Source organism: Scyliorhinus canicula, chromosome 15 (genome assembly GCF_902713615.1).
Source record: "Scyliorhinus canicula chromosome 15, sScyCan1.1, whole genome shotgun sequence".
In the NCBI taxonomy this organism is placed as follows: domain Eukaryota; kingdom Metazoa; phylum Chordata; class Chondrichthyes; order Carcharhiniformes; family Scyliorhinidae; genus Scyliorhinus; species Scyliorhinus canicula.
In genome coordinates, this window is record NC_052160.1 from 32,722,784 (window position 1) to 32,736,219 (window position 13,436).

At 48.9% G+C, this 13,436-nt stretch overlaps 1 protein-coding gene across 3 annotated transcripts in view; it reads right to left on the minus strand.

The window, feature by feature from the left end:
- Positions 1–13,436, minus strand: part of dnase1 (deoxyribonuclease I) — a 40,302-nt gene that overhangs the window by 17,158 nt on the left and 9,708 nt on the right. For 2 of the 3 annotated variants that reach the window (XM_038819244.1, XM_038819245.1), the window contains exon 2: positions 9,829–9,975. In XM_038819244.1, coding sequence (XP_038675172.1) covers positions 9,829–9,966 — 138 coding nt within the window. In that variant the 5' untranslated portion in view covers positions 9,967–9,975. Of the gene's footprint in view, positions 1–9,828; positions 9,976–12,916; positions 13,214–13,436 lie in introns of those variants that run through there. The other variant, XM_038819243.1, reaches the window with a different exon arrangement.

Consider the following 13,436-nt stretch of genomic DNA (forward strand, 5'->3'; position numbering starts at 1 on the left):
GCACATTCTCCCCGCTTTTGCGTGGATTTCACCCCCACAATCCAAAGATGTGCAGACTAGGTGGATTGGCCATGCTAAATTGGCCCTTAGTTGGGAAAAAAATGAATTGGGTGCTCTAAATTTAAAAAAAAAATGTTTTAATTGGTTCCCTTCTTTTTTTTTAAAAATAATTTTTATTGGAATTTTTTGAGAAATATATATCAACAGAACAATAATAACAATAAACACCCCCCGGCACCCGTAACAATGCATATAACAAACCCCCCCCACCCCCCAAAACCCAATAAAAAACAAAATAAATTAACAATAAGCAAATTAACTTAAACACTATCCCCCTAAACCCCCTCCCTTTCCCCTTTCCCCTTTCCCCTTTCCCCCCCTCCCCTCCGGGTTACTGCTGCTGCTGACCTAGTTCCTTATCGTTGAGCCAGAAAGTCAGGAAAGGCTGCCACCTCCTAAAGAGCCCTTGTACCGACCCCCTCAGGGCGAATTTGACCCTCTCCAGCTGAATGAATCCCGCCATGTCATTAATCCAGGTCTCCATGCTCGGAGGTCTCGCATCTTTCCACTGCAGCAAGATCCTCCGCCGGGCTACTAGGGACGCAAAGGTCAAAACATCGGCCTTTTTCGCCTCCTGCACTCCCGGCTCCACCCCAACCCCAAATATCACGAGTCCCCAGCCTGGCTTGACCCTGGATCCCACCACCCTCGACACGGTCCTCGCCACCCCCTTCCAGAACTCCTCCAGTGCCGGGCATGCCCAGAACATATGGGCATGGTTCGCTGGACTCCCCGAACACCTGACACACCTGTCTTCGCCCCCAAAGAACCTACTCATCCTAGACCCGGACATGTGGGCCCGGTGCAGCATCTTGAACTGGATGAGACTAAGCCTCGCACATGAAGAGGAGTTCACCCTCTCCAGGGTGTCTGCCCATGTCCCCTTCTCAATCTGTCCCCCCAGCTCCACCTCCCACTTAGCCTTCAGCTCCTCTACCGACGCCTCCCCCACCTCCTGCATCACCTGGTAGATGTCAGACACCTTCCCATCCCCGACCCACACCTCCGAAAGCACCCCATCCCTTCCCCCCCCCCCCCCCCCCCTGCAGGGGCAGCAAAGGGAACCCCTCCACCTGCTGCCTAGCAATCGCCTTGACCTGTAGGTACCTGAACATATTCCCCGGGGGGAGCTCAAACTTCTCCTCCAGTTCACCAAGGCTTGCGAACCTCCCGTCAATGAACAGGTCTCCCAACTTCCTAATGCCCGCCCTGTGCCACCCCAGGAACCCGCCATCCATGTTCCCTGGGACAAACCGGTGGTTCCCCTGCAGCGGGGCCTCCACCGAGCCCCCCACTTCCCCCCTGTGTCGCCTCCACTGCCCCCAAATTTTGAGGGTACCCGCCACTACCGGGTTTCGTAGTGTACCTCGTTGGAGGGAGCGGCAGCGGCGCTGTTACCAGTGTATTCAGGCTCGTGCCTTCACAGGACGCCATCTCCATCCGTTTCCATGCTGCCCCCTCCCCATCCATTACCCACTTACATACCATCAAGACGTTAGCCGCCCAATAGTACCCAGAGAGGTTGGGCAGCGCCAGCCCCCCTCTATCCCTGCCCCGCTCCAAAAAGACCCTCTTTACCCTCGGAGTCCCGTGCGCCCAAACAAATCCCAGAATGCTGCTGTTCACCCTCCTAAAAAAGGCCCTCGGAACGAAAATGGGGAGGCACTGAAACAAAAACAAAAACCTCGGGGGCACCGTCATTTTAATGGACTGTACTCTACCCGCCAACGACAACGGCAGCATGTCCCACCTTTTAAATTCCTCCTCCATCTGCTCCACCAACCTAGTAAAATTGAGCTTGTGCAGAGTCCCCCAGCTCCTAGCCACCTGAACCCCCAGGTACCTAAAACTCCTCACTGCCCTCTTTAGCGGGAGCCTACCAATCCCTTCCTCCTGATCTCCCGGGTGTACGACAAACAGCTCACTCTTGCCCAGGTTCTATTTATAGCCCGAGAAACTCCCGAACTCAGCAAGAATCTCCATCACCTCCGGCATTCCCCCCACCGGGTCTGCTACATACAGCAGTAAGTCGTCTGCATACAGCGACACTCGGTGCTCCTCCCCACCTCGCACCAAACCCCTCCACCTCCTCGACTCCCTGAGAGCCATGGCAAGAGGCTCAATTGCCAACGCAAAAAGCAAGGGGGACAGGGAGCACCCCTGCCTCGTCCCACGGTGGAGCCTGAAGTACTCGGACCTCTTCCCATTTGTCGCTACACTCGCCATCGGGGCCTCGTACAGCAACTTCACCCCACCCCAAACCCAACCCTCTCCAACACCTCCCACAAGTACCCCCACTCAACCCTGTCAAAGGCCTTCTCCGCATCCAATGCCACCACAATCTCCGCCTCTCCTTCTGCTGCCGGCATCATTATCACATTAAGCAGCCTTCGCACGTTAGTGTTCAACTGCCTCCCCTTCACAAAACCCGTCTGATCTTCATGTACCACCCCCGGCACCCAGTCCTCTATTCTAGTGGCCAAGATCTTCGCCAGCAACTTGGCGTCCACATTCAGCAGTGAAATCGGCCTGTATGATCCGCACTGCAAGGGGTCCTCATCACGCTTCAGGATCAGGGAAATCTGCGCCCGAGACATCGTCGGGGGCAAAACACCCCCCTCCCATGCCTCGTTAAAGGTCCTAACCAACAGGGGGCCCAACAGGTCCGCGTATTTCTTATAAAATTCAACCGGGAACCCATCCGGTCCCGGCGCCTTCCCCGACTGCATGTGGCCAATCCCTCTGACCAGCTCCTCCAACTCGATTGGCGCCCCCAGTCCCTCCACCTGCTCCTCCTGCACCCTTGGAAATCGCAGCCTGTCCAAAAAGAACTCCATTCCCCCTCCCACCACCGGCGGCTCCGACCGGTACAGTTCCCTGTAGAAGTCCCGAAAGACCTCATTGACCTCTGCCCCCTGCCGCACCACATTCCTACCCCTATCCTTCACTCCACCAATCTCCCTAGCCGCGTCCCGCTTACGAAGCTGATGCGCCAGCATCCTGCTCGCCTTCTCTCCATACTCGTAAACCACTCCCTGCGCCTTCCTCCACTGTGTCTCCGCCTTTCTGGTAGTCAATAAATCAAACTTGGCCTGCAAGCTACGCCGCTCCCCCAGCAATCCCTCCTCCGGGGCCTCCGCGTACCTCCTATCTACACTCAACAGCTCCCCCACCAGTCTCTCCCTCTCCCTCCTCTCCCCCCTCTCCCTATGGGCTCGGATGGAGATCAGCACCCCCCTAATCACTGCCTTCAGAGCCTCCCACATCATCCCCACCTGGACCTCCCCAGTATCATTGACCTCGAGGTACCTCTCGATACATCCCCGGACCCTCCTACACACCTCCTCATCAGCCAACAACCCCACCACCAGACGCCAAAGCGGGCGCTGGTCCCGCACCTCCCCCATCTCCAGATCCAGCCAATGCGGAGCATGGTCCGAAATCGCAATAGCCAAATATTCGGCCTCCTCCACCCTCGGGGCCAGTCCCCTACTAAGGACAAAGAAATCAATGCGGGAATAAACCCTGTGCACATGGGAGAAAAAAAGTACTCCCGAGCCCTTCGGCCTCCCGAACCTCCAGGGATCCACTCCTCCCATCTGGTCCATAAACCCCCTCAACACCTTGGCCGCCGCCGGCCTCCTGCCTGTACTTGAACTAGAACGATCCAGTAGGGGATCCAGCACCGTATTGAAGTCTCCCCCCATGATCAAGCCCCCCACCTCCAGGCCAGGAATGCGGCCCAACATACACCTCATGAAACCAGCATCATTCCAATTTGGGGCGTACATATTTACCAACACCACCCTCTCCCCCTGCAGCTTACCGCTCACCATCACATATCTGCCGCCACTATCAGCTACCACCTCAGACGCCTCAAACGCCACCCACTTTCCCACCAGGATCGTCACCCCCCGGTTCTTCAAGTCGAGCCCTGAATGGAAAACCTGCCCCACCCACTTCTTCAGACGGACCTGGTCCGCCACCTTCAGGTTGGTCTCCTGGAGCATGACCATGTCCGCCTTCAGCCCCTTCAGATGCGAAAACACCCTGGCCCACTTAACCGGCCCATTCAACCCCCTCACGTTCCACGTAATCAGCCGGATCAGGGGGCACCTCGCCTCCCTCCCCCGTCGACTAGCCATAGCCCATCGACTGCTCGCCCCTGGCCAGCACCCATTCGGCCCGTTTCCCACGGCGACAGAACCTCACCCCGAACCCCCGACCCACACCAACTCCTCCCTGGCCAATCCAGCAGCAACCCGGTATCCCCCCCCCATGCTAGGACCTCTCCTAGCCGCGACGTTCCCTCCATAGTACTCCCGTGAGCCAGCTGACTTCTGCTGACCCCGGCAGCTCCCGCCCTAACTCCGACCCCTCCCGATATGAGGTCACCCCTCCTCCCCTGCATCAGCTCCTTGGCACCGCTTCAGCGTGGGAAAACGTATCTGATAGCCACGCCCCTTGCCACGAGCTCCACCCCCCTCGTCCTGCAGCGCGGGAAACCAGAGAAAAGCCCATGCTTTCACACTGCCCCACCCCCTCAACGCAGCTCCCAAACAGCAGTCCCAACCCATCCACCAACTCCGTACAAACAAAAACGCAGATCAACCATAAACCCCAATACCCCCTTAAAACACAAAACCATAACCAACATCATCCGAAAGCGAGAGAAAAACAGAAACAGACAGAATAACCAGCAACAGCATAAACAGTGATACAGAAATTTTTTTAAACTCCCACAGCCCCTAATCTCTAGTTCGAGTCCAACTTTTCAGCCTGCACAAAGGCCCACGCCTCCTCCGGGGACTCAAAATAGTAATGCCGGTCTTTGTAGGTGACCCACAGGCACGCAGGTGGCAGCATGCCGAACTTCACCTGCTTTCCGTGGAGCACCGCCTTCGTCCGGTTGAACCCGGCCCTCCGATTAGCCACCTCCGCACTCCAGTTCTGGTAGATACGCACTACCGCATTCTCCCACTTGCTACTCCTCACCTTCTTGGCCCATCGCAGAACACACTCCAGGTCACTGAACCGATGGAACCGCACCAGCACCGCCCGCGGGGGTTCACTCGTCTTAGGCTGCCTGGCCAGTACTCTGTGTGCCCTCTCCAGCTCCAGGGGCAGATGGAAGGATCCTGCCCCCACCAGCGAATTCAGCATCACGGCCACATAGGCCGGCAGGTCCGACCCCTTCAGCCCCTCCTCAAGGCCCAGGATCCGCAAGTTCTTCCTCCTTGATCGAAACTCCATCTCCTCGAACCGATCTTGCCACTTTTTATGAAGCGCTAAATTGGTTCCCTTCTTAAACACCATCATTGGCTCCATTTGCATGGCACATGTTTTGACTGGTTAAATTATTTTTAACCTCACGTCAGATGTATGGCATGCAAATTATTGCAGACAAGCCATGATTGCCTACAATTCTGCCACGGAAAGCCCTTCAGACCAAACTAAGACTTGGCATTTATTTTTGGTATCAAAATAAAAATAATGGCGAGACTAACAAATGGTCTCTTAAAGCAGAAAACACTCACCTGTCCCCAATCAGCTATTTGACCATTTTTGCTTATATTTATCACTATAAGCTTCAATCCCAGATTTATCCAACTTTATTTTGAAGAATCAATCAACGCGGCTTTCGTTAGGAATCTGTCCGACACATCTAACAGTCTGTGAGTAAAAGTACTTTTCTAATCTCCAGTCACAGCCCAGACTTGTTCATTTTGTACCTGCATTTTTAAATTTGTTGCTCATAGCCAACGGCGTTACAAATTTGTCACAACCAATAATGACATGGATGTTCATGCTCCAAAAGACACATGCTTGGAGTTAAATATATTTCTTAACCGTGATTGTTAATTGCGGAGTGCAACACCTCATCAATACAAAGAAAGAACGAGTTGATTTCGCACCTACTTCATGCAAAAGTTTTAACATCTATAATTATGTGGCAATTGAGACAACATTTCGTATTAGAGACAGCCCTTCAAACTTGTTACAGAATCATAGAATCTCTACAGTGCAGAAGGAGACCGTTCAGCCCATTGAGTCTGCACTGACCCTCTGCAAAAGCATCCTATTTAGGCTCCCACCCCCACTCTATCCCCATAACCCACTAACCCCCTGCTGTAACCCTGTAACCTTGGCAGCCGTCTCATCTCTTCAATCAGACGGTTATGGATTTGAGGCAAACTCCATAAGCTTGAGCACTTCAACTGGGCTGACAGTTCAGTGCAGTATTGAGGGAGTGCTGCACAGTCAGAGGGGCCAGTTTGTCAGACAAAACATTAAACTGAGGACCTGCCATCAGCTGGATGCAAAAGAACCTCTGGCATCATTCGAAGAATAGTAATTAAGTTTGAAAATCTTATGAGGAAAGGCTGATGGACTTGAGGTTGTTTTCGTTAGAGAGAAGAAGGTTAAGAGGTGACCTAATAGAGGCATACAAAATGATCAGAGGGTTAGATAGGGTGGACAGCGAGAGCCTTCTCCCGCGGATGGAGGTGGCTATCACGAGGGGACATAGCCTTAAATTGAAGGGTAATAGATATAGGACAGAGGTCAGAGGTGGGTTTTTTACGCAAAGAGTGGTGAGGCCGTGGAATGCCCTACCTGCAACAGTAGTGAACTCGCCAACATTGAGGGCATTTAAAAGTTTATTGGATAAGCATATGGATGATAAGGGCATAGTGTAGGTTAGATGGCCTTTAGTTTTTTTTTCCATGTCGGTGCAACATTGAGGGCCGAAGGGCCTGTACTGCGCTGTATCGTTCTATGTTCTATGTTCTAAGTTGGTTAGGCCTCATCCAGATAGGGGAGAAATTTGTTTGAAACTTACATCAATTCACCATTCCAAGCAGCGCTTTGGGCCACTCCCAGTATTCTTCAATGCCATTCATGAAGAAAGTGGTTTGTGCAGAAAGCAGCCCACGGTTCTGCCTGCCCCCTGGGAATCGCCACAAGCCTGCATGATACCACTAGAAGCGACAATACACAAACTGATTTCTCCACCATGATCGCATTATTTCACTACTGGCTGTGGAAACTCATTGTGCAAACAATCCTGCCATAATTGCCTAAATTATACCAATAACTATAACTCAAAGTTACTCATTGTCTGTGAAGCATTTTGAGAATGCAGCAGGAATGTAATAAGCATTATATTAATGCAAGTTCTTTCTCTATTTCCATAAGGAAGCAATAAACTTGCAAATCGCAGCTAATAGCAAAGGCCTGAATTTTCACAGGTTTGGAAGGGCTCCTCACCTTAATCTAAAATGGCACTGGAGCTCTGATTCTGGAAATCCCATCCTCAAACCCGGCACCCACCATTTTCACCCAGGGGAACCAGGACAGATTGTAGTTGCATATTCATTGGTCACAGAGGCAACTTCATTTGCAAAAGGGCAGATGCCTCCAAACATTCAATTTTAGTAAGTGGGATTAGATTTCTGGGATTTATACATTTACGCAGAAGATTTAAAACTTAGAGAGGTAGGGTAACCTGTTGGAGAGATCCAGGTATCTTTTTAAAAGAGATCCAGGCACCCTGTGAAGAGGTCATGAGCGGGATTATCCGACCCTCTGCGCCGGAATCGCGCATGGCGCGGGGGCGGATTATAGCCATTCACGCTGGAAATCCCGCCGTTGGATGAGTTCTCTGCAGTCGAACAGCTGAACTCCCGCCGGCGTGGTTTACATCTGGTACTACCCGGCGGGAGCTTGGACTACTCACCTGAGACAAGTCATCTGGGTGAAGGGGCAATGGATCCTCACCTCTGTGGCACAGCCCAACCTCATTATTGATGACTGTTCTCTCTTCTGCCTACTCCGCGATCTCAAGGGCCCGTTCCTCAAAGGGATGAAGACTCGGATCTCTGCGACCACCCCCCCCCCAGTCTTGGTCCTGTCTGGCTTATTTTGGGCTATCTTCCCTGCAGCGATAAATAGAGGACATTGTGAGCCGGACGTTTGATGGGGAGGGGAGGGGTGTATATAGAGGTGGCTTGAGAGGGCGCAGCACCTAGACATGAAGCGGTTGTGCTGGTGGATGACAGGGGGTTCTGAGGAACAAACAAGAATTTCAGATGTGGGGAGGGTGCGAGGTGTCAACCATGATCTATTGGGGTGGTGGATTTGGGGATTTGAGGGGTGGTAAGCGCAGCTGATTCCAGAAGAGAGGTGGTAAGTTATCCTTGTAGTTCAGTGAAGGTCGTTGGTCTTCTTCCGACATTGGACGGCGGTCCTACTAGGTCATTCTGCCCTAACTGAGAGCTAGTGCCACTCCCACACCCAGGTAGCATTGCTGATCCTGCTGATGGTCCTCCAACCCCATCGAAGGAACAGGGTCCCCTCCCCCTCTCATCCACAGTGTTGAAAGGTCTGGTCAGGCTAGCACCCCCAGAGCGAGGAGCAGGTCTGTGTGTTGACTGGGAGTGGGTGGTGAGGTCACGTTTAAAAGCAGCTCCCCCTTGTTAGAGGTGAGAAGCTGTGGTGTGAGTCAGGTGAATCAGATGGCGAGGCAGCCAGTTATGGCGAGAAGTTCATGGGGGGCTCATTTCCAGCAGTAAGTAACGTGGAATACAAGCCACGATCTCGCCAACTCGAACGGCGAGAAACACCCCACCGAACACACCCAAAATAACACTTAGAAATGTTTCCGTTCGTGGGCAGCACGGTGCGCGGTGGTTAGCACTGCTGCCTCACGGCACCGAGGTCCCAGGTTCGATCCCGGCACTGGGCCACTGTCCGTGTGGAGTTTTCACATTCACCCCGTGTCTGCGTGGGTTTCTCCCTCACAACCAAAGATGTGCAGGGTAAGTGGATTGGCCACACTAAATTGCCCCTTAATTGGAAAAAGTAAATTGGGTACTCTTAAAAAAAAAAGAAATGTTTCCGTTGAATTGTGCTTAGTATCTAGATTACCCTACTCGTTCTTTTTTATTGTTTAGTCGAAGACTTTAATAAAGTTTAATGATTAAGCTGGACCAATTGGGTGACGGTTCTCCTGCCATTTTCACTATTCATGTATGCAGAAGCAGTTATGCTCTACTGGACCAGTCTTGAGGGTTTGTTATGTTATTTGTAAAAAATGGAAAAACTCTAATAAGAATATATATATTTTTAAAATGATCAAGGAAGTTTAAAAAATTTTTATGGAAATTTTTTTTTTAATTTTTAAGGAAATTTTTAAAAATGATCAACGGGCAGCACGGTAGCATTGTGGATAGCACAATCGCTTCACAGCTCCAGGGTCCCAGGTTCGATTCCGGCTTGGGTCACTGTCTGTGCGGAGTCTGCACATCCTCCCCGTGTGTGCGTGGGTTTCCTCCGGGTGCTCCGGTTTCCTCCCACAGTCCAAAGATGTGCAGGTTAGGTAGATTGGCCATGATAAATTGCCCGTAGAGTCCAAAATTGCCCTTAGTGTTGGGTGGGGTTACTGGGTAATAGGGATAGGGTGGAGGTGTTGACCTTGGGTAGGGTGCTCTTTCCAAGAGCCGGTGCAGACTCGATGGGCTGAATGGCCTCCTTCTGCACTGTAAATTCTATGTATGTAAGTCAGGATCGTAAACTTTACTACAGGATTTCAATAGTATTCAGTTCTGATAAAAGGTCATTCACCAGAAACATTAACTTTGTTTCTCTCTGCTTGAGCAATTGAGCGTTTCGAGCAACTTCTGTTTTTATTTCAGTGTTATTACCTGCGGTCTAAATTTCCAATGAGATCCACTTTGAACTATTTTCAATTAGCACTGTGATACTTACATGAACAATGATGTTTGCAATGGTGACATTTGACATTTTTTTATCTCCAAAGGTTCTAATGTTAAAAGCAGAAATTTGAATCGAATAGGCTGCACTCAGCAGACAGGCCAAAGTTAACGCTGTGATTAGCTGATGCATAGCTGCAAGCTGCGGAGAAAGAGATTTGTGTGTTAAAGTCAGCACAGGTTACTTACAACAAAAACAATAAACAAGAATTTGTATTTGTATAACACCTTTAATATAGCAAATAAAAAGGCACTTTACAGGACCATTGGCAGAATAATATTTGATTCTGCATCATCCTAAGGCGATATTAGGACAAGTGACCAAAAACTTGGTCAAAGAGGTAGATTTCAAAGGGTGACTTAAAGGAAGAGATGGAGAGAGGCAGAAGCTTAGCGAGGAAATTCCAGAACTCAGGGCCTCGACAGCTGAAGGCACAGCCGCCAATGGTGGAGCGATGAAAATTTTCAATGTGTAAGATTTGAAGGGACGTAGAAACCTCTGAGGGTTATAGGGCTAGATATGGTTACACGGATAGGGAATAGAAGAGGAATTCAAAAATGCTGATGGTAGTTTTAACATCAAGGCTCTGCCAGACTGACAGCGAATGTGGATCGGCAGCACAGGGGTGAGGGGTCAATGGGAGCTTTAGATGAACATGTTTATGGACGGTGGTAATGTGAAGGAAATCTATGAATAAATAAGTAGAATTCACGTGTATTTAAGATATTATACTTTAGAATTGAGATGTGGACACCTATTCAAGTGGAGCCATTTTTACCCAGAAGCCTTAAAGCATATACATGCCTAGCACTTGCTGACAGCTTTGTTAAATAGTTCCACAACATACTTGTAAACAAATTGGTAACGTTTAATGCCCCTATAATCTTCGGCATGCAGTATAAGAACCCACCTCTCTTGAATTTTCTGAAAGTGAGAAAATACAATTTTTGAAGCGAGACCTCTGGACCCTTATAATAATCAGATAGTTATAAATTGGCCAACAAATGATTTAACAGTCTATCTGAAAAAATGTAATATCTCTTAATAGTTGCTTTCTCTGGGGAAGACCTGGTTCACTTTCTGAGACCCAAAATAAGTGTCTGTCTGAAGTTCCTGCCTTGAACTCAGGTTGAGAGAGTGCTCCCGATTTAAAGTACTCTATATTTGGGGCTAGAGTTCTAATCCACTTCAAATAGCATTCCAGATATGTTCTTGAAAAGGCACATTTCAGATTGTCTTTCACTGCTGCAGAAGCCTATGCTTATGGTTCCTGTCTGGAAGGCCTATTTTAGGTTTATACGTATAGTAGAGGTGTTTACTGATAGTGCTACTAAGACCCAGATTTAAACTTCAAGAGACAGATCTTTGATCACGGTCTGTAAGGTTTAAGTTTGAGCTCCCCCTGATTCAAACTTGAGATTCGAAATTTCCTGAAAGTTCACTTTAAAACCTAGCTGAGATTCGCTCCTGAGATAATCGCTTGGTCTGCACATTGGGAGATCCCACTCAAAGCTTTAATCCAATTTCCAAACCTTTCCTCAATCAACTGATAGTTTCTGAAATTGAAGGCTTTGATGAACAAAGAACAAAGGACAAAGCAAAGTACAGCCCAGGAACAGGCCCTGCGGCCCTCCAAGCCTGCACCGACCATGCTGCCCGCCTAAACTAAAATCCTCTACACTTACAGGGTCCGTATCCCTCCATTCCCATCCTATTCATGTATTTGCCAAATCCCTCCCAAACCGTCTAAAAGCTTAGGTACAGCAGATGTCATTACGAAAGGACCGACCCTCTGAAAGAGCACCGTACCTAGGCCCACTCCCATGCAACCCTGCCTAACCTTTGGACACTAAGGGACACTAGCCGGACCCCTGTTAGAGTGATTACAGATCAGCAGCAAACTGGCTGTCAGCTTTCTAATGGGCATGGCTTTCAAGAATGAAAATCTGGCACTCAGCCAGGGTCCTTTGCATTCCCCAATGCCCTTGTCATTCTGTCCGATGCTGTACACATGAAAAATGAAATGAAATGAAAATCGCTTATTGTCACGAGTAGGCTTCAATGAAGTTACTGTGAAAAGCCGCTAGTCGCCACATTCCGGCGCCTGTTCGGGGAGGCTGATACGGGAATTGAACCATGCTGCTGGCCTGCCTTGGTCTGCTTTAAAAGCTACTGGTACTGATTACACTGCCTTAGCTTCTACATTTTAAAGCCTATTTGGGAAGAATTGGGGAGCCCAATATATCAATTATCTTTAGTGGAATTTAGAAGGGTGTTTTTCTGAATGGAAGGTTGTGACTAATGATTTTCCACAGGTATCGGTGCTGGGGCCTCTGTTAATTGTAGTACACATAAACCATTTGGAGGAAAATGTAGCTGGTCTGATTAGTAAGTTTGCGGAAGACACCAAGGTTGGTGGAGTGGCAGGTAGTGTTGAGGATTGTCAGAGGATACAGTAGGACATAGATAGGTTGGAGACTTGGGCAGAGAAATGGCAAATGGAGTTTAATCCAGACAAATGTGAGGTAATGCATTTTGGTAGGTCTAACATGTAGGGGAATATACAGTAAATGGCAAAACTCTTTGGAATATAGAAAGTCAAACAGATCTGGGCGTGCAGGTCCACAGATCTTTGAAAGTGGCAACATAAGTGGACTAGGTAGTCAAGATAGTATACAGAATACTTGCCTTCATTGGACTGGGCATCGAGTATAAAAATGGGCAAGTTATTTAAACTAATACTATGTTTTTAAAAATCTTTTATAGTCAATAATGTTGCGATGCACTTATTCGCTTTAAAGCGTTTTGTGTTTTTTTTCTTTTTTAAAAATAAATTTAGAGTACCCAATTATTTTTTTTCCAATTAAGGGGCAATTTAGTGTGGCCAATCCACCTAACATGCACATCTTTGTGTTGTGGGGGTAAACCCCATGCAGACACGGGAAGAATGTGCAAACTCCACACAGGCAGTGACCCAGGGCCGGGATCGAACCCGTTTTAAATAGTTCTGTAATAAACTTGTAAAAAAGATGCTAAGTAATAAAGTCTCTTGTAGTCTTCTGCATGCAGTATAAGAACTCACCTCTCTTGTATTTTCTGAAAGTAGCAATATCTGTTTTTGAAGAGAGACCCCTGGGTATATCTGGGTAGTTATAAGAAAATAAGAATTTGGAGCAGGAATAGGCAATCCTGCCCCTCGATCCGCTCTGCAATTCAATGCAATCATGCTGATCTGCTTTCAGCCTCAACTCCACTTTCCTGCCTGTTCTCCATAACCCTTCAACCCATTATTAATTAAAAATCTGTCTATCTCCTCCTTAAATTTACTCAATTTCCCAGCAATGTCTTAGCCAACAAATCATTTAACAGTCTATCTGGGAAAGGTAATGTCTCTTAATTGTCACTTTCCTTGGGAGAGACGCAGTTCACTTTCTCAGACCCAAAATGTCTGTGAAGTTGTTGCCTTGAACCCAGGTGAGGGTGATTGTTGAGGGCGTGTTCCTGATCTCGGGTAGCCTATATTTGGGCTAGAGTTAGAATCCACTTTAGTAGGCGCAAGGCCGACCAGGAGAACATTGGAATAACCAAGAACGGAAGTAACA